Source organism: Podarcis cretensis (genome assembly GCF_951804945.1).
Source record: "Podarcis cretensis genome assembly, chromosome: 13".
Lineage (NCBI taxonomy): Eukaryota > Metazoa > Chordata > Lepidosauria > Squamata > Lacertidae > Podarcis > Podarcis cretensis.
This window is the reverse complement of record NC_137182.1, coordinates 24,288,929-24,313,487: the sequence shown is the minus strand read 5'-3', so window position 1 is coordinate 24,313,487 and position 24,559 is coordinate 24,288,929. Positions and strand designations below refer to the sequence as shown.

At 44.0% G+C, this 24,559-nt stretch overlaps 1 protein-coding gene across 2 annotated transcripts in view; it reads left to right on the top strand.

Annotated features, from left to right (window-relative positions):
* Positions 1-11,679, top strand: part of KPNB1 (karyopherin subunit beta 1) — a gene marked incomplete at its 3' end in the record, with an annotated part of 34,059 nt that extends 22,380 nt beyond the window's left edge. The window contains exons 14-22 of one of the 2 annotated variants that reach the window (XM_079949430.1): positions 374-445; positions 1,553-1,697; positions 4,391-4,473; positions 6,238-6,345; positions 7,049-7,192; positions 7,287-7,392; positions 8,199-8,313; positions 9,248-9,409; positions 10,273-11,679. In XM_079949430.1, the coding sequence (XP_079805556.1) occupies positions 374-445; positions 1,553-1,697; positions 4,391-4,473; positions 6,238-6,345; positions 7,049-7,192; positions 7,287-7,392; positions 8,199-8,313; positions 9,248-9,409; position 10,273 (936 nt within the window). Of the gene's footprint in view, positions 1-373; positions 446-1,552; positions 1,698-4,390; positions 4,474-6,237; positions 6,346-7,048; positions 7,193-7,286; positions 7,393-8,198; positions 8,314-9,247; positions 9,414-10,272 lie in introns of those variants that run through there. The other variant, XM_079949429.1, reaches the window with a different exon arrangement.
* Positions 11,680-24,559: the final 12,880 nt, after the last annotated feature.

Sequence of the window (24,559 nt, the reverse complement as noted above, 5' to 3'; positions counted from 1 at the left end):
CTTACATGCTTTCTATCATTTCCTGCAAAGTTCACCTATCAATTTTGGGGGAGGGGGCTTAATATGTACAAAGACTGGAATATAAGAACCACTTGCTACCTATAGTGGGATTTCCAAGTGTGCACATTTTGTAAGCTGCCTTGAGAATGCTTTTAACTTTGGAAAGGCAGCATGCAAATAAAATGATTGGTTGATTCAGGTTATTTTCCCCTGATTTAAATGTGTTTATCTCCCTCTAACCACAGTATTGGCATGTAAACATAGGCTTTCACCTAACATAATCATAAGAGACCAGAGTTTGTTCTGGTTATAGAATTATTGATGCACTGTGCTATTCCTAATTATGACATCTGGATATGTGTCTTCTTTTCAGTCCCATATCCAGAGCACGTCTGATAGAATCCAGTTCAATGATCTGCAGTCTTTGCTGTGTGCAACTTTACAGGTAAAAACTTGTTCTTAAATTTATATGCAGCGTGAGAACATACAAAAGTACTTAGTGTGAGGGCTAGTGAGGAGAGATCAAGGGGAAACAGATACGAGTTGGGATTTTTCACAAGTGTCTCCAGGAATACTTCTGTAACTCAGACATGAGATTTTTTCTTTTCTTTTGAAGTTGTGAATAAGAAGGCTGCCTAGAAGTATCTTAACAGGGGGTATGGAACACAGTATGTTTCTTTGGGGGGGTACCCCTTGTCCAAATATCAGCTCATCACTTAATTGAAAGGGTGTCTTAAGGAAAGATGGTGAGGCAGTAGAAGATTAATACTGGAGGGCACTGAGGTAGCTTACATGGTGCCCTACAGATGTTTAGAGACTACAACTTCCACCATCCTCACTATTGGCCTGATTGCTGGGGTTGATGGGAATTGGAGTCCAGCAACATCTAGAGGGCACCACAATAGGGGCAACCTATTAAAGCTAGCACATTTCCCATCATTCTTCCTGCTACAGAGTTGTATTTTAAGGTCAGATATAAGCCAGCCAGGACCTACTCCTGGTCTAAAATGAATTGCCCAGAGAAAGCATCTGCAGTGAAGGAACAGTAAAGTACCAGTTTGAAAACTCCGGATACTGGATCCTCTTCATTACATGCATTTTCTGTGGTGGCTCCCCATTTGTGGAATGCTCTCCCCAGAGTGGCTCACCTGGTTCCATCATTGCATGGCTTTAGGTGCCAAGCAAAAACATCCCACTTAACCCAGGCCTTCATCCATTAAACAATATGGCCTTTTAAATGGGATGGGGGGGGGGACTGTTGTTAATGAATTTTTTTGAAATTGTTTTATTGTATTTTATTATTATGCTATGTAAAATGTGTTTTTAATGCTGAACACTGCCTTGAAATCTTCAGATAGAGAGTGGTATAGAAATTGAATTGAATTTTTTAAATATATATTTTTACACATAGATAAACTCAATCTGCAGCGTTCATGGCTGTTCACCTCTGGGTGTGGGGGCATATATAGAATGGGGGGGGCCCTGACATCTGGGGAGAAAGTCTGATCTGAGAGCCTCTGTCTAAGTTCTCCTTTTCTCACCAAAATCCCAGAATGTCCTTCGTAAAGTGCAGCACCAAGACGCTTTGCAGATCTCAGATGTGGTGATGGCATCTCTCTTGAGGATGTTCCAAAGCACAGCAGGGTCAGGAGGTGTCCAAGAAGATGCCCTCATGGCTGTCAGCACCTTGGTAGAAGGTCAGTGCTTTATTCTGTTCAGGGTTGTCTTTGGAGGGAATGATTCTTCAGTATATAAACCAAGGTCTGCAGGTGCATGTTCAATGGCCATGAAGCTCTCAGAATGCTGATGTAATGCTCCAAAAACCAATCTCACGTCTGGCATTTCTCGCTATATTTGGGGTGGGAAAGTTGAGGGTGGGTGAGCCATGGCCATAGAGTGAACTGCTGGAGGTTGTACCAGGAATCAGTGGTACTTTAATTGGTTGGATTGCTGCCCGGACCATCAAGCTGTAGTAGTCAATAGCCTGGTGTTGTGGAACTTCTTTCCTGCCTATACCATCTTTTATCAAGAGAAGGAAGTGTTTGCTTGGAAAAAATTAAACTTCTGATGGGAATGAGGACAATATGAAAGGATGGATGTGGAGCGTGGGATCTCTGTTAAGGCAGAATAGAACTTGTAGGGAGGGGGTAAAATGGCTCTTTTCAGGAAGCGATTAAGCAAACCATTCACCTTTTAGTGACTCCTGGGGTGGCGTAGTCAAGTTTGCCTGCTGCTTCAGTATATAGTAATTGCATAATAGGACTTAGTTTTAGGGCCTCACTACTTGGCAGCCAGCCAGAGTTTGTGGCTGCTGCCAGTGCTTCCCTTCTGCAGAGGTGGGGGCTGCAGGGTCTCATCTCTGACCATGCTAGACTTCAGAGCTGCTTGGAAGCAAAGTGAGTTTTTGCTACTTTGGAGGACCTCAGCTCCACTTCCATCGCAGGCATGAGCCTTCCACCTTTCTTCTGTACCTGTGGAAGCCTGTGTAGCTCATTTGCAACCATTCTGAGCTTTGGAGGTGCCTTGGAATTCTAGAACAAGGTCAAACACAAGTTTATCACCTTCCACATGCTGTTAAGTTTTCATCAGCTTTTTTTATCCTCTGTTGGGAGCTACCTTTCATGGCTTCACATATTCCTTACGGAGAGAGGCAGACCTCTATCTTGACTTCTGTTTTGTTTTTCTGTTCACATGGCTAACAACAAAATTGCACATAGCAGTTATGACTAAAGAAAAAACAAGACTCGCCATTTAATTTAATACATAATGTGTATTTCTTAAAGCTCCTTGCCCCATACTAACAATGCTTATAAGGGATGCTCCTATGGAAAATGTAGCTAAAGCTGCAATGCTGTGCTCAGCTGCCTGGGAGTAAGTTCAATTAAATACTGTGAGATTGGCTTCTGAGCAGACATGCATGCAATTGCCCTGTCACTGTTTGAGGTGTGGAGAGTTTTATTAGACAGTTACCTGTTCAGAAAGCTTTTTCCAGTGGTTATGCCACCCTGATAACCTGAAGAGCAGGCTAGCATTTTGATGCACACTGTCAAAGTGAAGTAATGGCTTTAAACTAGTTTGAGATGAATAAGGAATTTGTTTCAGAAGAGGTTGGTATCTGTAATGCCCAACTTTTATTCTATCATTGAGTAGCTTTCTGTTGCTTGATTTGTTGCATACTGAAGAGTAGATCCAGTTATGTTAGTTTTCTGGACTCCCCCCCCCCCCCCCGATGCCTATATATCAAAAGTGAGAAACCTCTGACCTGTAGACAGGATGTGGCCCATGGCATCTTGGCATCCAGCCCCACAACCTGCCATTCTCCAGCACCTGCATTAACTAGGTAGAAAAATTTCCATGGAAAAATAAAAGTATTGAGTGGATCACTGTGAGCCCTCACCACCATTCCTCCTCTTCCTTCTGACGCTTCTAATAACCACATAGTAGATGAGAAATGATTCATCCTAAAGTTTAGACTGCAACAGTTGATCGTCTTTTTGTGTGCCTTTCATACCACATTTTTTAAAAGAAAGAGCATTGTTGCTATGGCTGTTCATTTGTCTTTTGGAGATGGCTGAAAAAGAACAAGAAATAGTGTACGCATAAATAAGAAACCTAGGTGGATTAGATGTGGGTTCTGGGTATAAAACACCTGGGTTCAAATCTCACTTGGCTTGGGGCACTAACACAGCCTTTGGACTAGCAGGGGCATCTTTTTCCATGCCCTCCTTTTTTGTTTGGAAACTAGTTATGTCTTGAAGTCTCCATTGACACTTGTGTTCACACAGCTGGCACCAGAGCAGTTTCCAACTGTGTTTTGGATGTAATGCTCAGCACAGTTGTTTCTGAGATGCAAAGGGATGGTGGAATGACCATGTGCCCAGGCAGAGAAGCACACAAGCCTGTGACGCGCTGACTCCCAGTTTCCTCACCATCTTAGGACTGGGCAGTGTGCTTGCCATCTGCAGCAAGCCTCGGTGTGACCTTGAAATCAGTTCTCATCCTTGGTTCTCTTGTCAGAAGAGAGGAGGAGGACTGGGTGGAGGGGAGGTCTTATGGGGTGCTTTTTAGACCAGCAGATTCTAGCTACTGTAAAAGTAGATATGCCATCCAGGTGAGTATAGATGCAATATCAAAGTAGCCTCAATTCTCTGTCACATTAACAACAATGTGTTATTGACATGTGGATTCAGTATATCAGAGGTTGGGAGCCTGGGGCTCAGATATGCTGTTGGATTTGGTTCTCATCATTCCCAGCAAACATGGCCAAAGGTCAGGGATGATGGGAGCTGTAGTCTAGCAACATGTAGAGGGCAAGTGTGGAGATTGTGGTCTTCAGGGCCTTAATTTTAGATGCCCTAACTGTTTCTTGTCTCCCCCACCTTCTCCATAGTTTTGGGAGGAGAATTTCTCAAGTACATGGATGCCTTCAAACCTTTCCTGAGCATTGGGTTGAAGAACTACGCTGAATACCAGGTAAGGCTCTGTTCACTCACAGAATGTTATGGTTTTCTTGGGTTTAGTTGGCCTGCGTGGTGTGAGATTTGGAACACATAGGCTGCCCTAGGAAAGGGGGTGGGGAGCCACCAGCCCAAAGGTCAAATGTTGCCTCATTTGGAAACACATTTGCCGCTCAGTCTCCCGCTGTACCCCGTGCCACAATTAGACTTCAGATAACCTTCTTGCACCAATAAGAGTGTGGTGGGGAGTTACTTTTAGAAAGCAAGAGGGAATGAAGTGTGTGGAGCTGAGATGTTTTAATCAATAGCATCTAGGTAGCATTGTCTAGACCAGCAAGAAGTTCAGGCAGTAATTTCAGTTGCATGGAAGAGGTGAACAAACAGTTACTGATCAGAACAAGAAACAGATGTTACCTGAACAGGTTGCTTGTTTTAACAATATAATCCTGAGGCTATAGAAACCTGAAAGGTACTTTGTCTCTTTCCCAATTGCTCTTACTTGCTGATTCCAGTTGCCTTGAAATCCTACTGTCAATTATGTGCAGCTCCTCACCAATGCTCTAGAGGGCCCCAGGGTATAGTTTGGTGAAAAGATTCTATGGGCTTCTGTGCGTTTTAAATAGTGCTAAAGCTCAGAAGAGGAATCAACCTCCATAGAAAGCAACAGCTTCTCATCAGGAGCACAGTCCTGCTGCTACATGATATTAGCTTATTAGTCCGAGTCAAAAATTGCGTGCCATAGGAGCACACTTACTTTGAAATCAAACCCTGGATTAGCAAAGGTGCAGAATTATTGGTAGTGTGGTGGGCAGGCAAAGACACTTGATTATAGTACCACAGCAGGTGGATATCCTTGGCCCTCCAGACAGGGCTAGGTGACAAGGCCCTGTATTCCCCAGCCAGAATGGGTACTGGTGAGGGCTGATGGGAGCTGTAGTCCAACAATCTCTGTGTTACTAGGGAAGACGAAAAGACTATTTAGATCTGTAACAATAATATAAAGCCACACACAGATCATCATAATCATCAGCTTGTCTGAATCCTACATCTCCATGATAATACTCTAAATTAAAACTAAATTGGAATATGCCAGGAAAACTTTGGATAGTTTTCAGGGATCATGTTTAGAGAATGAGCACAGGAAGGGAACCTGGTATTGCAGAGCCCCCTACACCATCCACAGCTACTGGATAGGAGGTGCATTCCTGAGAGCCCCCATAGTGCTGCATGTCCAGATTGAAAGCTTAAGCATAAATTGATACAAATATGGTTTAAAATTCAGCATAGGGTACTGCAAACGGAGATACCTGCTTAGACGTTGCTGGATTCGTAGAGCACTGTGTAAGGGCATCGAGTTCCAAAGTCCTGGAAATATTTGCTAGGCTAGGGAAAAGGGGTGGGATATGGTGAATTGGAAACTGATTTGATTAGAGGGTTTATTTGATAGATGAATGTAGCTCACTAGTAATTCAGTTTGGTGTTGAGAGTTCAGGGAAGGGCATTGCTCCTAGCAAGTATTTGGCACTACAAACTGATTCCCAAGTATTGCTTCTTTCCCAGCCAGCAAACCAGCTTGCCTCCTTCCCACTCCTTGTAACTCTGCATAAAACAGTTAGCAAAAGCTATGACTCTTCCAGACGCGTCACACTTGAGCCGTTGCCTGCCTTGCTGGCTTTATTTAGCCTTTTTAATAGGGCACGGGTATAATGATCAGCACTAGAGGGGGGCGAAAGTGACTCACGGATTGGGTGGGTGTAATGCCTTTCTCTTCTCTCCACAGGTCTGTTTGGCTGCAGTGGGCCTTGTGGGTGACTTGTGCCGGGCTCTGCAGTCCAACATCCTGCCTTTTTGTGATGAAGTTATGCAGCTGCTTTTAGAAAACTTGGGGGTGAGTGCCTCCTCCTAGTTAGCTGTTTGAACAAGGAGGTTGGCAGAAAATCTAGAAATGAGGGGAAAAAAGGCTTCTAAATAGAAATCCCTAATATGCTGGAAGACTAACAGGTGTAAACATTAAGTAGCTATGCTGGCTAGGTTTTTGGGCAAAAGAGACACTTCTAGGCAAGAAGCTTTTGTCTTGCACAAGTTTTCTTGATTGATCTCAGTGTGCTCATGGAGTTTTATTCTTCCTCTCCCTTCCCGATGCTTACATACTGTGAGGGTCAAAAGTCACCATTGCAAAAGAAGACTCTAATCCAGCGATGGATATTTCTACAGTGACTGGGAATATTGTACCTACTTTGCCAAAACTGGAAAGGCAAAGGGCAAGATGCATGAATAAAGCTTGTGTAACACCTGGGTCTTTTTATCTTTTCACAAAAGTTAATGCAGCTTGGTAAATTAAAAATAAATAAATCTGCCTCTCCTGCAGCTCAGGATCACAATCTTTCTGGGGGGCTTAGTCCCATTGAACCTCAACTTATTTCTGAGTAAACATACAAACAATCTTACCTAGGTTTCTTGGTTAAAACTGGAATAAGCTTTCAGTACTTTCAGGATAGAGTATAATAGAGATGCAAAATGTTTTCACACTTAATATAATTGCTCAAGGTTTTCACTCATACCATGAATAAAATAGCTCCTTGTCCTTACAGAATGAAAATGTGCATCGATCTGTGAAGCCCCAGATTCTCTCGGTGTTTGGTGACATTGTTCTTGCAATTGGAGGGGAATTTAAGAAATACTTAGAAGTTGTACTGAATACCCTACAACAGGCTTCTCAAGCCCAAGTTGATAAGGTAAGGCCTGCCTGGAAACCTGGGCTGCTGTGCAGATGTGTTGCACTGTCATAACCACCCCAGACTGATTGCTGCTGTGCTTTTTTTGCCTTAGTCTGACTATGACATGGTGGATTACCTGAATGAACTGCGAGAGGGCTGTCTTGAAGCCTACACAGGAATCATCCAAGGGCTGAAAGGAGATCAAGAGAATGTGCATCGTGAGTATTTAAAGTTGGGCGAACAATTTCAACATCTTTAATTTAACCAACTTGCACGTGGCTCTTGTGAAGTGTAATGTGGGTGAGAAGACACTCTGTCCAAATCTCTAAATTGCCTTGTTCTTATCTCGAGGACTCTCAGAGGAGTTGTAGTATATTGTCTTAATTGCCACACCTGTGAGTAGGCTGTTGAATATGTTTTTGTGAATGGAAAAGCTGACCAGGAGATCTGAAAGTTGGACAGAGTCAGCAGATGACCTTTGGGCTAGTTTCTCATCACCTTGTATCTTAAAAGGGTTATGTTCCATTATTCTTACAAAGCCGTTAGTCTTAAAAATTACACAATGAAGGGCTGCAGAAGAGGCAATCCCACCCTGAGATCTGTTGCCTTGGGTCACTCACCTGTGTCTCCTACTTGCTGGGCTCTGGGACCATTGACTGCTATGTTCTGTGGCTGCAATACAATTACACCTGTGTCGGTTTTCAAGAAGAAAGGCTACTCCATGTTGACTGAAATAGCAGCAAACTTGGATGCTCAGCATGTGTGTGCTGGCTACTTAACATGGTGTGTGTGTAGTCACTTAAAAGAAATATTGTTCTTGGAGTCAGCAGTCTTGAGTGAGGTGTGTGTGTGTGTGTGTGTGTGTGTGTGTGTGGAGGGGAGGGGAGGGGAGAGTATCGTGGATTTCATTTGGACCATAGGTTGTCTGTGGTGGATCTGGGTGCTAAAAGAAAAGTTTAAATACCAGCAAGCAGGAAACAGCTGTGCAGCCAGCAAATAAAACTAAATGGTGCTTTCTTTTCAGCGGATGTGATGCTGGTGCAGCCCAGAGTAGAATTCATCTTGTCGTTCATTGACCATATTGCCACAGACGAAGATCACACTGATGGGGTTGTAGCCTGCGCGACTGGGCTCATAGGGTAAATGCCAACAACTTATTTGTGCTTTGGGAAGTGGGGAACTTGGAAGTACCACACTGAACCTCAGGCTCCCCTGTGAATCACATTTGCCATAAAGACAAAATGAGGTATTTTAAGCATGGAGCCTCCACCACCAAAATAAACTTTCACAAGTGTTGGCTTAAGTTTTACATGGTGCAGCGTTAAGGGACTCTACAGTAAGTATGGGTAGTTTGTAAGCACACCTTTAAATTTGCAATTGATGTGGAATAGGATGACCAGTTCACTGAATGTGAACTCATTTTGCGAAGACAGTCTTTAGACATCAGCCATCTGAGCCAAACTGGTGGTTGTGGTACCTTCAGTGATGTTCTGATGTTGTCCTTCAATGATATTCTGACTCATAGCTATACTTGAGTTGGCTTAACAATAGTATAAGAACATAAATAAGCAAAGATTTCTTTAAAAAATAACAACACTGAAACCCCAGCAGAAAAGCAGCAATATCTGCATCAACATCCCAAGTCTCCAAGTACCGTATTTTTTGCACCATAACACTCACTTTTTCCTCCTAAAAAGTAAGGGGAAATGTCTGTGCGTGTTATGGAGGGAATGCCTACGGGTGGCATGCCTACGGATTTTCCTCCTCTAAAAACTACGTGCGTGTTATGGTCGAGTGCATGTTATAGAGCGAAAAATACGGTATTTTCTGTTGAGCTTGGCCATGCTTAAATTGTCATACTTCTACAGGAAGGTTATTTCATAATTCTGGGTAACTGTAGCAAGGGCCTGTCCATAGCAGTCCGTATGTGTGCTCTCCCCCCTTTTCTCTGTGGAACAGAAAGTTATAAACTCAAAAATGGCAGCTAACTTGAGATAAAGGCTAGGAGGAGCCTCATTCAGCTTACACATTAATAAAGAGATTTCTGTTTGTACCCTTGTTTGTTTCCTGTAGGGATTTGTGCACAGCATTTGGGAAAGATGTCCTCAAGTTGGTAGAAGCTAGGCCCATGATACACGAACTGCTAACTGAAGGAAGGAGATCAAAGACGAACAAAACAAAAACGCTTGCTACCTGGGCCACTAAAGAGCTGAGAAAACTGAAGAATCAAGCTTGGTAAAGAAGCTATTTCTGTTCCTCAAAGCAGCTTCACCTACATAGTTTTTGTTAGAGATGCTCAGGACTTTAAGCCTTCAGTAAAGATCAGTTTCTTTCATCTGGTGTTTTTCCACCACTTGCTGAAAAATTCCGTCTGCCTGGAAGCCCATCAGAATGAATTGTGGAAAATAATCAAACTTTAGTAATTCAGATGGGACACAGGTGGCACTGTGGTCTAAACCACTGAGCCTAGGACTTGCCAATCAGAAGGTTGGTGGTTCGAATCCCCGTGACGGGGTGAGCTCCCGTTGCGCGGTCCCAGCTCCTGCCAACCTAGCAGTTTGAAAGCATGTCAAAGTGCTCCCAGTAAAGCGAGATGAGTGCTGCAACCCCAGAGTCATTCAGGATTGGACTTAACTGTCAGGGGTCCTTTACCTTTATCTTTTTATGGAGTCTCTCAGTCCTAGGCATACAGTGCTGTAGATTGAATAGCTTAGTGGAAGTGGAAGTTGTGTGCTATAGTGCAGCATGTCATATGCTGCACGTCCTTAGTTTAAACCTCAATATGTGTGAACTTGGGAGCTTTCAAACTGTGTTTTGAAAACCCTAGAAGTCATTAGAAACCTATCAGGGGTTTCTCAATGAGAAGATCAGTGAAACTGGAAAGTTGAAAGATAGATAAAGTTGAAAGATAGATAATTTTTTTATTAAATTTATGTCCTGCCCTTCTTCCCAAAGGATTCTCCTACTGATTCCCTCCCCATCCACTCCCAGTTTACATGAAGCAGTGGTGAAGACCAGTATAAGCTGAGTGTGAAGCTTACAAAACATTCCAGAATTTGAGTGGCCTTTTACCGCTGACAATATCCCTTCTCTTACAGATCTGTTACCATTGGGATGACACCTGAGACCCCCACTGGATAATCTCCAATCTATTGAGAAAACAAACCCAACCCGGAAGTGAGGAGTGTGCACGGATGCTGAGTGTTTGGGAATGAGAGGATGAGTGAGTGAGAGGCTTAAAACACACCACGGTGAAAATCCAGCCACGGCAAACGGCAGCAGCGCTGTTAATGGAGCTAATCACTGACTTGCGTAGCAACGAAACCTTGTCATCGCTTGCCTCCAGGAAGTGGAAAATGATTGGTTTCCATACTTCAATGCGGTCTCTTCTGACAAGAGACAAAGGACTAACTTCTGTGTCTTGTCGCCAGTGAAGAGGGAGATGAATTAGTCTGGAGAGAAAGAGAGAGAGAGAGGAAAGCTAGCTTCAGGGTCAATTCCGAGTGCTCATATAATAAGGTCTGGCTTTCGTTGCTGGAAAGAGGAGGCGGTGGGAACCCCAGCTCACCTTTTGGGAGGGGAGTTTTTGGCCACTTGTCAGTGCACGAGAGAGCACGAGAGAAACGGGACGGGTGAAGGATTTTCTTTCAAGAGTGAGTGTGTGTGAATGAGGCGATATCTACATTCTCAACTTTTAAGTCATTGCAGTTAATCTTTTCCCCAAAAAATAAGAGAAATACTGAAGAGGTTAGCAGTTGCATTTCATAAAACTAACAAAGTTCAGTCTACTTGAAGCGGCAGAAGAGTAAGAGTTTAAGGGGGGGAGGGGGGAAGAGAAGTTGCTCCATAATAGGGCTTCTTTAGAGAAACGCTGGTGGGATGTTCAAAGCTCCCGTCGTGACATTTTTTCACGATCTTGTTTCATTAAAAAGCGCCTTTCCTTCCTTAATTTTGTTCAACTGTGAATGTAGAAACCAAGGGGGCAGGGTGGGGGGAGGCGGGGAGGGTGTCCAGAAAAAAACAACAACTCTCACGTATTAGTAGAGAGCTTAGGATCCAATTCTCCAAATGGGATGCAAGGCTTTAAAACAAAACTATGCTAAAAAAAATTGGCAACGACAAAAACCCAAAGGGACACAGCCCCTCTCTTGGCGTGAACAAAGTAGCCCGAACCACACACAACTGTGCCAAAGAGTTAAAAAAAAAAGGAAACAAAAGTCCAAATGAGAAAAAGAAACCTTCAGGAAATATTTTGGATTGCAAAAAATGAGGATGAAATTCAAATGTTCAAACAAAGCAAAAAGATAAAAGTACGATTTGGAAACCTCTTGGCCTATTGGTTCTCTTTATTTGATTCTGAATATGGTATTAGTCTTGCTGCACTTCAAAAAGGAAAAATTTATATAAATATATATATACTGACTTGAGCTTACACAGGATGGCACTTGTAAAAGGTTATATTTTTCCACTGCAGTTAAAGATTAATAAAATGGTGTCAAACATTCCCCCAGTACTACTTTTTTTTCTATTGGTCTTTCCAGTAAACAGGAGATCCATGTTACTTCATTATTATTATTTTTTACAAAAGAGAGCAGTTCCGATATGGGCAGCTATGTTCTAGGTGTACCAGTTTAAATTTTATAGTTCTATAACATTTAAAACAATTTCTTAAAAGGAAGGGGGAGAGGCAGCTGTTCTATAGCTGTTTAGGATTCCTAGACAGAGGTTGAAGGGGGGATAAGACACACCTGCTTCTAACTATGCAGCTATTGATGCTTAGGGGCTTTTAAAAGATGGGTGCTTTTTAAGCTTGCCTTGTCAGGAAATCTAATGCCTTGCAAGAAGCATTTCTTTTTTAAAAAACAAAAAATACCCTTCCTCATCCACTCCCATCCCTTCTCCGGCTCCACACTTCCCCAGGCTTGTCCTGGGATCCTCTTCAGTTGCCCATCCTCAAATGGAAAGCAAGCATGCCAGTTTCTTGTACAGGGTATCTGACGCGTGCCTTCCAGTGCCAGGTTCAGAATTGCAGCCCCCACTGCTGACTTCTCGAACCAGTGTACAAAAAGAGACCAGGTGATGACTAAGCAGGAAGCTCCAGCATGAGTCTGAAAGATGGGCTTTTGACAAACCTGGGTCCACCTTATCTTAATGCCTTTTTTTCCTTTGGGGGACACCCACGAAACGAAAGCCATTCCTGAATTTGGGGAGATGGGTGTGTGAAGGGGAGATCTGATCATTCCTCAGTGCTACTGAACTCTGTCCAGTGTTGGCTGTTCAGCTGTAGGCTGCAGGTAAATAAAGTACACTGAGTTAGTAGTGGAAACCAAAAAAAGCGTGTCTTACTTTTTTTCTCTGTCTTCCTGCCCTTCAGTGTTTAAAACGGCAGAGGCTGGAGCTACAACCAGACTCTGTTTTAAAGAAAACCTTCTGAGCTAGGCTTGGGGGTGGGGGGTGGGGAGGAAGAATCCCATACATGCTAGAGACCGATAATTTCTATTTCCATTCTTTACTCTTCTACATATTCTGTGCAAGCTACTTAAAGCATGCATGCCCCTTTGATTCTTCCTCGCTTTGGGGGAGAGACTATAAAATATTTGGAGGCTTATGTGTGCCTTATAATTAATGGAATGCATCTGAGAGGCTGCGGATTTCAGCTGCTCACCAGCTCGGCCTTAAGTAAAATAGAAATTACTGTGTGACTTTGGGTGTGGAGAAGAGGAAATGCTGCGTAGCTGGAAATGCAGTCAGCGATACAAACTGGCATGTTCATCAAAGTGTTGTTTCCTGACTGCACAGCCAGCCTGGAGGCAACCGCTTCCTATAGATGCAGCTATTTTAGGGGAAATGTGTGTGTGGTTCTGGTTCATATTGGAACAGGCCTTCCTGCCTCATGACTTTCCGAGCTGAACACAGTCCATCAACCATGGATCGTGGCCTGGCAGGTGCTCTGAGGTTGAGGTGAGCTTGTGGACTGCGTCTGATTCATAGGTAGTACAAGTCAGTCTCGAGCTTCTGGGATATACATGAGTATGTTGTTTGCAACACATAACACACTTTTTAAAGGGCCTTAAAGGCAAGTCTTGTTTTTGAGTGTCTGCAGAAGACTTCCTTGAGTACAGTATGTCTGCTGCATTAATGTTTAGTGTAGCAACTGGAAATAAAATCCAGCCTCTTCTTTTATTCCAAGGATTTGTGTCCTAGTTGCCAGAGCGGTGAGCAATAACTTGTTGAATTCCTCGTTAAAATTAGCATGAAATAACTAACAAGTGTTCCTGGGATGAGTGCTTCGGACTGGCTCACTTAGCAGAATTTAGCTGCAGGTTTGCAGTCTCTTTTTGTGGACGAGGTTTAGGGATCTTCCTACATAAAAATAAAGAGTTTGTTGCAAGTGTGCTTTCCAATTATTGACAAATTTCTGTGGATTTCTAGTGTGGGCAGGGCCTGCGCAAATTATATTGGAAAAACCTACAGTGTAAGTTTGAGCAACTCTTCAAAGTCTCACAGAACGCTGCCCCCTTTGCTTAAGGTCTCTGCGGTAGTGCAGGATCCCCTAATGATCAAGCGCATTCAGGAAGCTTATCACACCACACTTTCATATTTCCATGAATGTGTGTTCATTCTGAGAAAACCTGAGGGCATTGGACCAATCTTTCAACATCTCATTTTCTAGAGGGACTGCCATTTAGTCTGTTGCAGCAATTTTTCGGCACATTTAAAAGTTTCTTCTGGCCTAAGCTTTCCTAGAAAAGAGCCAACTTCATCAGATACGTATTGCCAGTTGGCAAGTAGAGAGATGCCTCAGTGTCTGAAGCACTCCTGCCAAGGACACTTTTTGCTGGCCAGAAGGCCATGAAATGGCCATTGGTAAAAAAATGTTCACACAGCTCCTACTGTGGGAACTCTTTCCCTTGTCTAAATGGAGTAGGCAGTTGCAGAACTTCCTCCCGCCTCTAGCATAATGGATGTCTGTTTCTAAGCATGAATTTGTGCGCTAGAGCAGGGCATGTGCTGCTTTAATTTGTTGCACCCAAGCTACCCCATGCTCCTGTTTCTAACAAGATGCCTGTGCTAAATGTCTTGTGTGCACTGATGTTCAGATGGTGGGAGTATGTGTGTGGTTACTCAGTACAGTCGTGCCTTGGTACCCGGACGTTTTGGCTCCCAAGCGCCGCAGACCCAGAAGTGAATGTTCTGTTTTGCGAACGTGCTTTGGAACCCAAATGTCCAACAAGGCTTCCAATTGGCTGCAGGAAGGTCCCGGGACCTTCCTGCAGCCAATCAGAAGCCGCGCTTCGGTTTCCGAACATTTTGAAAGTCCAACTGACTTCCAGAATGGATTCTGTTTGACTTCCAAGGTACGACTGTAGTGAGGGAAAGACTCTGCATATGCTTGGGTGCTTTCATGTTGCTTATATACTAGGTTTTAGGAATTGGATTTGAGCTGCTTTCACAATTGCAAACCAGAACCATTGGCACCACTCTCTCTGCGTAACGTGTGCGCCAGGACCTGTTCTATCAGCTACAACATTCAAACCTAATTTCAGTAGAAGCAACCCTGTGGTTATTGTATGAGCCAAACCTGAGTTACGCTACAGAAAAGAGTGGCCCACGTTCACCCACTGAGCTTGTTCTATTTGACCTTTTATACCGTCCCCTCCAAAAGAAGATTTTTTCCTTCTGACATTGCATTAGGGTAGGGCAAGGTGGTGGGTGACTGGCTGGACTGTAGCTCGGTGGTAGAGCACATGCTCTGCGTGCAAAAGATCCCAGGGGTCAGTCTTGGGTAGAATTGTGAAAGATCCTGAAACCATGGAGGCTTACTGCCAGTAAGAGTAGACTGCAAAAGAACCAGGTGGGCCAGTAGCTTAGCTTCAGGCACCAAGCCTGTTGGCAGACCAACTTAGCACAACAAATCTGCAAGCATGACCAAAAGGCTGGCAGTATCAACGCCACTGTGAGGGAATCAATTGCAGATGACCGCAGTACCTGGAGACAGGCCCACGCATCCCCAGCAGTGACCAGTGGCAGAATGATCTACAACCCTGGATATTGTCGTTTTTTAAGAGTTCTGGGAACTGCTAGGAGGCTCCTATTTACCTCAGAGGTACAATTCTCATTCCCTGGGAAGAGGGATTGAATGTGAACATGGGGTCTCCTAGCAACTCTCGGCACCCTTACCTGACTGCAGTTCCCAGGATGCTTTGGGGGAAGCCAGTGGCATAATGGGTAAAGGTAAAGGGACCCCTGACCATTAGGTCCAGTCGTGACCAACTCTGGGGTTGCAGCGCTCATCTCGCTTTATTAAGCTTCCGGGTCATGTGGCCAGCATGACTAAGCCGCTTCTGGCGAACCAGAGCAGCGCACGGAAACGCCATTTACCTTACTGCGGGAGTGGTACCTATTTATCTATTTGCACTTTGAGGTGCTTTTGAACTGCTAGGTTGGCAGGAGCAGGGACCGAGCAACGGGAGCTCACCCCGTTGCAGGGATTCGAACCGCCGACCTTCTGATTGGCAAGTCCTAGGCTCTGTCCTAGGCCCCAGTGGCATAATACTGCTTCATTAAATGTATAGTGCAAACAGATGAGGCTGGAGTTGAGGGTTCAGCAATAGGATTGATACCGTTACCACCACGACTCCCTAGCTTGTTAACCAGGGGTCCTCCAGAAAGGGCTTCATTAGGACTTCCAAGTTCAAAACAAAACAAAGCTAAGATAGCATACGATTCACCCAGTATTGTGTCTGTGGAGAGCCGGTCTGAAAATAGCCACTATGGTTAACCCAGTTATGAGCTCCTGAGGTCTAGTCTACTCAGGCAGCAGAAAGAAACAGTAGCCAGAGTTGTGTACGGTGGTACCTCAGGCTAAGAACTTAATTCGTTCTGGAGGTCCGTTCTTAACCTGAAACTGTTCTTAACCTGAGGTACCACTTTAGCTAATGGGGCCTCCTGCTGCCGCCGCGCCACCAGCATGCGATTTCTGTTCTCATCCTGAGGTAAACTTCTTAACCTGAGGTACTACTGGGTTAGCGGAGTCTGTAACCTGAAGCGTCTGTAACCTGAGGTACCACTGTATTATCTAAGCTGGCAGGAGAAGATACCCATTTTGAATGCTTGCGTTAAAAAAATAATAATCCCTGTAAACAAAAAGCCCAGGGCATCAGAGAAAGTGGTAATAAACTACCTGTTTCATACTTGCTTATTTTATGGAAATAAGCCCCCCCCTCCCCCCGGAAAGTGGTAAAGTCTTTTCCACTATACCACATTAAGAATGCAAGATAATAAAATGATAGGAAGAAGAGAACATTTTAAAATACAATATTATTTTGACATGAGGTGGGGAAAGAATTTTTACCTTGTCAGGCTGGCTCCATGAGCATCAAATGTTTTTTTATTTCTGAAAGATGTTTCTACCCTGCCTTTTGGCTCCCAAAGTTCCTCACCTCACCAATTAAAAGCAGCATAACCCTGAAGCATTTTCCCCCGAACTGATTTTCTGTCTAGGACTATTCGTTTTCCATTATACACCTGTAGGCACCAAGCGAAAATGTTCCTCTTTGACCAGGCCTTGGGCTGATTAACATGCTGTGTCTTTTTACATGTGTTTATGGGAGGCGGGTTTATTGGTTTGCTTTGTTCTCGTTTTTAGTATGTATTTTGTTTTTTCATTTTGTATTTATATGCCTTGAACCACCCAGAGCATTTCAGGTGAGAGGCAGTATACAAATTTAAACAACAAGAAGAACAGATAATTAAAACTAACATATACAGTGCCTTTTAAGCCACAAGGATTCTTCTAGGCACAGAGGGAAGAGCCTTTGGCCTTCCTAAAGTTGTTGAACTGCAAATCCCATCAGTCCTAGCAAGCATGGCTAATAGCCAGGCCTGATGGGAGTTGCAATTCAGCAAAGTCTGGAGGACAAACTGCCATACAACTGACCAAGGCTGAGGAAGTGAGATTTCTGGCTTGCACTTAGGAAGATTATGTGCCAACACGCTTGGTTGTACCCTAGTTTTGATCCTGGTCCATCTGTCTCTGCCTTAGCCCCCACCCTTTATTGGGGGCCAGTATTCCTAAAATCAGAAGTTCATAAGCTTATCTGTTAAGCTTCTCACCTGCTGCTGGAGGATAACAGTAAATCTAAGTAGCATCTCCACCCCCATCGTTCAGCCCAGACACTGAGGTCCAGCTCCGAGGGTCTTCTGCTTGTTCCCTCGCTGCGAGAAGCCAAGTTACAGGGAACCAGGCAGAGGGCCTTCTTGGTAGTGGCACCCGCCCTGTAGTACACCCTCCCATCAGATGTCAAGCAAATAAACAACTATCTGACTTTTAGAAGACATCTGAAGGCAGCCCTGTTTAGGGAAGTTTTTAATATTTGAAGTTATATTCTGTTTTTAGTCCTCTGTTGGGAGCCGCCCAGAGTGGCTGGTATAAATAAATAGTATAAATAATAAAATTATTATTATTACTACTACTAAAACACCTGCAGAGCTAAGTTTCTTATTTTGGGGACCCTAGTAGTTCTGATTGGCCAAGGCTTACCTCTCTCACTGAAACAGTAAACTTGTTTCTGAGCCTGTACCACTTCAGAGTGCAGAGGGTAGGGCTTGCATGCTGGAATGTACCTCCATGCAAAATATTCATTGGATGTAGAAGGTTACCACGTCAGGGAGAAGGGCAGGTTATAGCCTGCCTCCCTAATGCACTAGTTTTTCATTTTCTATATGCAGGGACATTGAAAGACGTGATTCTCCTACCTGCAGTCTGAAGTAGTACAACCCAGATACAGCTTTGCCACCGCAGTAAGAACTAGGATGTTCTCCTTATAGCTCCAGATGTTGTGTTTTTTCCCTTCTGAGTCACTTGTCTAGCCTCGCACAATAAAGCCAGGCAGGCTGGAGAAATGTGCTCTGTGTGTGGTTTCTTTGTTCGTTTCATTTCATTTCATTTCATTTCATTTTTTTTTTGCTTCCTTTCCATCAGCTTTTACATCAGAGAGGATCAAGAGCCCTCATTTGTACTTCAAAGTATTCCACAGCAAATTGGTAAAACCTAGAAAAGAAATCCTGAAAAATAATGCCTGCCTCTTCTTCTTCCTTTCCATTCTCACTTCTATAGACCTATTTGTCAGCAAAAAATAAAAAAAATTAAACCCTGGCCGCCAAAGGGATTTTCCCACCCCCTCCTCCTGCTTGTTTGTGTTAAAATTGCTAATTTCCTTGAAAATACAACAGATGCAGAGGTCAATACAAGGTGACTGACTTTCCCTACCAAAACGCGACGAAACGAAATGCTTAACTATTTGGAAAAGTGAATTCTGCAAATCCAAACTTTGGATATACTGGATATACAAATCCAAACTGGGTATACTATTTTTGTTAATTCAAAAAGTTGTCTGCTCCAGCTATCCTTAAAATATCTGTCTCCTTTTACACCTCCTCCTCCTCATATTCTTTCTTTTATTTGATGCATCATTTTGGAACGTGGGATGTGAGGCTACACTTCAGAGGCAGGAACCTAAGTCGTATGGAATTCCGGGTTGCCGACTATTCTGCTTGTCCTCTCGTTCCAATCGTTTGCCATTCTGGGCAGGCATGGTGAACCTGTCGCCCTTTACCTGTTGCTGCACTACAACTCCCATCATCCCTGGCGATTGGCCATGCTGGGTGGGGCTGATGGGAGTCAGAGCCCATCAGCATCTGGTAGGGCTACAGGTTTCCCCATCCCTGGATTTGAGAGTTTCATGAGGATGTTTCAGGTTGGTTGCTGCTCCTGTTTCTGCTAGTCTCTATAGCACAAGGCTTGACATGCTTGCATGAACCATCTCAGATGATCTGCTGTGCCAGACCTTTTTTTTATTTTTGCACTAGCAATGCTCACATTGCATTCTGGATTACATAAGGTTGGTGGCTGGTGCTCCACTGAAGCTGCTTTTTGGGTTAAGAGCTTGAATAAATAGCCTTTCCAGTCAGTGGTATGGCTGGGGCTGGACTTGAAGGTTCAGAGTCTCGTGCCTCACAATATTCCCCCCCCCCATGACTACCAAGAGATTGGCTAACTGTGGTGGCAATACCTGAATTAGCAACTAGGCTGGCATGGGCATATATATATATATATATATATATATATATATATACACACACACATACACACATTCATTCTGGGAGTGACTAGCTGGGCATGCACTCAGATGCTCATTTTATTTATTTTACTCAGAACATATATTTCCCTTCTCTGCAACACAATGATGCTTATTCCCAAGCGAAGTGTATTTCTCAGCAGGGCAGCAGTAGCAAATTCCATTTCATTGTCATAGCGCTGATGCTGCCGGGTTTTGAATGAATTTAAATTCCAAAACTCTACATGCTCAAGAGTATTACTCTTTTATTTATTTATTAATCAGCACAGCGAATTGCGGGGCTTTGCTCTTAACGTATGGGCTGTAAAAGCCATGGTATAAATGATGAATTTGTGGGGTGGAGCAGGGAGAAGAGGAATATTCATTTTTGTGCTTTGCAACCGAATTAATACACATGGCTGTCCAAAGGCCATTAAGTCCAGGGTCTAAAAATTATCTAACTTTCCATACCGAACCCTTAAATGGGCGGTAGAGCATAAGACTCTTACTCTCAGGGTTGTGGGTTCAAGTCCCACATTGGACAAAAGTTTCCTGCACTGCAGGTATTGGAACTAGATGACTCTCAGGGTCTCTTTCAACTCGACCAGCTAAAATGGCTACGCTCTGCCTCCACATTGTCAGAGGTAGCAATGCTTCTGAATACCAGTGGTTGCAAACCGCAAGAGGGGAGAGCGCTCTGGTCCTGCTTGTGGATGTCCCACAGGCATCTAGTTGGCCATTGTGGGAACAAAATGGCGGACTAGATGGGCCATTGGTCTGATCCGGCAGGCTTCCTCTTGTGGTGTTATCTCTCAGAGCTAAAGCCTGACACGTTATCTGGTGCTAAGACATGGCAAGGCTAGCCAGCCAAGCCCTTCTATGAGGCAGACTATGGTGTATGCTTCAGACAGTAGATGCTTGGGGTAGGGGGTGATATGAGCCTCTCTGACTATTTCCCTTGAGCACTCTTGTCCCAGACATTCCCCTCTTTTGGGTCTCCCTGTCCTGGCCTCCCTAATCTGGTCGTCTGCCTCAGGTGTTATCCCATCAGCAGTACTGAAGTAAGATAAACAAGTTACAACACACACAAGGTAAAGGTAAAGGTAAAGGAACCCTGGACAGTTAAGTCCAGTCAAAGGCAACTATGGGGTTGCGGCTCTCATCTCGCTTTCAGGCCGAGGGAGCCAGCGTTTGTCCACAGACAGCTTTCTGGGTCATGTGGCCAGCATGACTGAACCGCTTCTGGCACAATGGAACACCGTGATGGAAACCAGAGCACATGGAAACGCCGTTTACCTTCCTGCCACAGCTGTACCTATTTATCTACTTGCACTGGTGTGCTTTCGAACTGCTAGGTTGGCAGGAGCTGGGACAGAGAAACAGGAGCTCACCCTGTTGCGGAGATTTGAACCGCCAACCTTCTGATCAGCAAGCCCAAGAGGCTCAGTGGTTTAGACCACAGCACCATCCACATCCCTTACGAGACACCCCCCCCCAAGTAGTTGGCATCTGGACAACTGGGTGTTTTCCGTGAGTGTCCATTTGTTAAAGAGTTTTAGTATTATTTTACATGTGTGTTTTTTGCTGTTTTTAATAATTTTATTTGTAAATTGTCTTGGTGGTGGTTTCAAAGGCACATTTGGGTTTTGAGAATGCTGTATGTGTCACCCACCCACCAAGAGAGAACCATGCACTCACAGACACTCGTCACTTTTCCAGGGGAGCTGGCTAAGAATCAGATCCACTACAGTGGTACCTCAGGTTAAGAACTGAATTCGTTCTGGAGGTCCGTTCTTAACCTGAAACTGTGCTTAACCTAAGGTACCACTTTAGCTAATGGGGCCTCCCGCTGCCGCGCAATTTCTGTTCTCATCCTGAAGCAAAGTTCTTAATCCAAGGTACTATTTCTGGGTTAGCGGAGGCTGTAACCTGAAGCGTCTGTAACCAGAGGTACCACTGTACAACAAATCCCATTGTTGGAAAGAACATAAGAGCTGAAAGAGGAAGCAGGGAAGAGAAAAAAGGGAACCACCCTCACAAAAAGCAGGTAATGGGTGAGTGGGTGGCCTAGACACAAAGTCATGTTGGCGTTTCTTGGCCTAAATGAACCTTTGAACCCCATTCAGAGGCCTGGACAAATAACACCACTTTCAAATTCTGCCTGACCGTAGCCAGGACAGGGGAATGCCTGGTCTCGTCTGAGAAGGAGTTCCTAAGGTGAAATATTGTCTGTCTCATATTCACACCCTCCTTGCCATCCACAGCAGTGGTACTTTGGGAAGAGCCTCTCCCTCTGATCATCCCAGAAGTATGTGTAATGTCTCCCGTATTTTTTCCATGTAACATTTTTACAAATCAGTTTCATTTGTTGAGACATTAGGAAGAAAAGGGGTGGAGGGGGGGAAGATGGGTGGGGTCGGGTGGCGATGTTTCTATTTTGCTTAATGTATGTAGGGTTTGGTGTCAGCGTTTCTTGTGCCAGTTCTCTGCTGTTCACTGGTGTTCCTTTGGTGGTGAGAGAGGTTGGGGCTGGCCTAGGGTGTGGTTGCTTGTGCTCCCTCTGATCATAAAACGCCATGTTGGGAAACATTTATGGCTGCCTTGAACAGTTTCAGTTGTGGACTTACACATGTTTAGGTTTATTGTTCCTTGTATTTTGAGCCAAACAGAGGGACAGACCTTCCAACTGCCCGTTTTCCAGGGATAGTCCTGGATTTACAGAAGCCATCCCACTTTGCGATTTGATCCTGCTTTTCCTCATGACATCCCTACTTTCATTAGAGAAATGTTGAGGAGAATGCTGGAGGTTATGAAATGGCATTACTACTATTATTAACCGTGTGATTTCCCACCCATTGAATTCAGTAATCACCAGAGCACCTATGACAAACTAAAATAGATAGCAGGGGTGGTTTTTTTTTACAAATATGTTTTGTTTTATTTCGAATTGTATTGCTTCATCATTTTGGTGTTTGCCACCCTGGGTTCCTTTGGGAAGGGAAGGCAGGATAGAAATTTAATAAACCATAAGAGACCCAACAGCAGAGGAAAAGTCTAGCTATGTGGAAGTTGCTTGGAACTTTTCTTGAAGCAAAGTGACCGTCAATGTGAAGACCTTGGCAGCTGGGCTGAATGATACAGAGGAGAGAAATAAACCTGATTAAGAGGCGCGGAAGTTCAACAGCACACAGGTGGGTGAAACCGTGACAGACTTTGAATGTTTTGGCAAGATGCCAGTGTGAAATGAGTGACACCTGAAGGTGACGGCAAATGACAAGGACACTGGTTACACACACACACACACACACACACACTACCCCCCTGAGAGATTTTGGATGCATGAAAGATTGAAGAGTTTAAATGTCCGCCACTGGGCCCAAGTTATAAAATGACAAAAGAGTCTTGCGTGTTTTCCACCTCCCAAGTATTGTGAGAGGTAGATCAAGGGTCTAAACATTCCTATATATAGAAAATATTTTATTCTTTTTCCAGATTAAAAGTCACATTTTGTTATTCAACAGTTCTGTTCCAATTCAACAAAACTAGTGACTTCCTGCTCACCCAACACCAATGTTTATAACCCAAATTACATACAATTGCGTTTTAAAGTTCTGTTGTTTTTCTATTGCATTCATGTTCTGCTAGTTTCTTACATTTCAAACCCCGCTTTGGTCTTTGCATACAGAAAATAACTTTTTAAATAAGACTATAAAGTATCTCCAGTCCTCCTTGAAGGATTCTAAATTTGTGTCTCTAATCAGTGCCGTTGGTTTTGCCATCTCTGCATATTCCAAGATTTTCATCAACCATCCTTCGAGGGGGTTCTTTCATCCTTCCATTTCTGTGCACAGAGAATCCTTGCCGCTGTAGTTACATACGTAAACACAGTTGAGCCTTTATTTGGAATTTCGCTGTCTAATATCCTCAGCAGGAAAGATTCTGGCCTTTAAAAAATTTCATTATACGTGTTTCATGTCCCAAAAGGCCTTGAGCCATTCCATGAGCATTTTACTCAGGATCACATTGACCAGTTATATCCTGGATGGTATTCAAACTTTCCACTTTTTTCTTTCAATTTCAATTTAATTTCCCCTTCTTTTTCTTATCGTTAAGTACAGAAATGGAAAGTAAATTTGGCGTCCTGCCAGTCTCATTGCGGGCCCCCACCCACTTTTAAAGATAATTTCTAGTCCTTAAAGGTAAAGGTAAAGGTACCCCTGCCCATACGGGCCAGTCGTGTCCGACTCTAGGGTTGTGCACTCATCTCACTTAAGAGGCCGGGAGCCAGTGCTGTCCGGAGACACTTCCAGGTCACGTGGCCAGCGTGACGAAGCTGCTCTAGCGAGCCAGCGCAGCACATGGAAACGCCGTTTACCTTCCTGCTATAAAGTGGTATCTATTTATCTACTTGCACTTAGGGGTGCTTTCGAACTGCTAGGTGGGCAGGAGCTGGGACCGAAAGACGGGAGCTCACCCCGCTGCGGAGATTTGAACCGCCGACCATACGATCGGCAAGTCCTAGGCACTGAGGTTTTACCCACAGCGCCACCCGCGTGCCCCTTCTAGTCCTTATGATGGCAATATAAGCTTGTAAGCGTATGAGCTTGCGGTGGAGTGGGCAGAGGTGAGAGGTTGTGAATTGTGCAAGGCCCCTGTAGCCAGGCATGCATTTGAACCAGGCTAGCTCCATGTCCCTTACACAGGGGGTTTCACAACTGCACAAACAGCGACAAATTTCAGGAGGAAGGCAGGAACAAAAGCTCCGAAAGAGTCTTCTGTGAGCCAAACCCCACTTGGAAGTTCACATAAAAAAGAAAACCTCCATGTTGTGGCCCACAAGGAAAATCCAAACTCTGCAGCTGGGGAACACTTATTAAAATCAACAAATCTCGGTATCACCATTGTCCTTGTAAGCTTTTGAAAATTAATAAAATGCAATTCACAAAAAAATATCAAAATGTCACAAAATAGGGAGCAAGCTTTTGGGTTTTTCATTTCTCTTCATCAGGCTAGATGCTACACAAAATGGGGTAGGAGGACAAGGAATCCTTAAAGGGCAAAAATTAGGTTGGATTTTGGACCCGGGATGGAATCTACAGTCAAAGGGAATTTATTTTCTACCACCTGAACCACTAGTTAACAATACTATCCAATTTGGCTTCAATTTGGCTTTTTCATCACCTGGGGCCATTAGCCATGCTGGGAGTTGTGGTTCAGCGACATCTTCAGGGCCAAAGGATCCCTGCAAAATTGACCTCTGACTTTG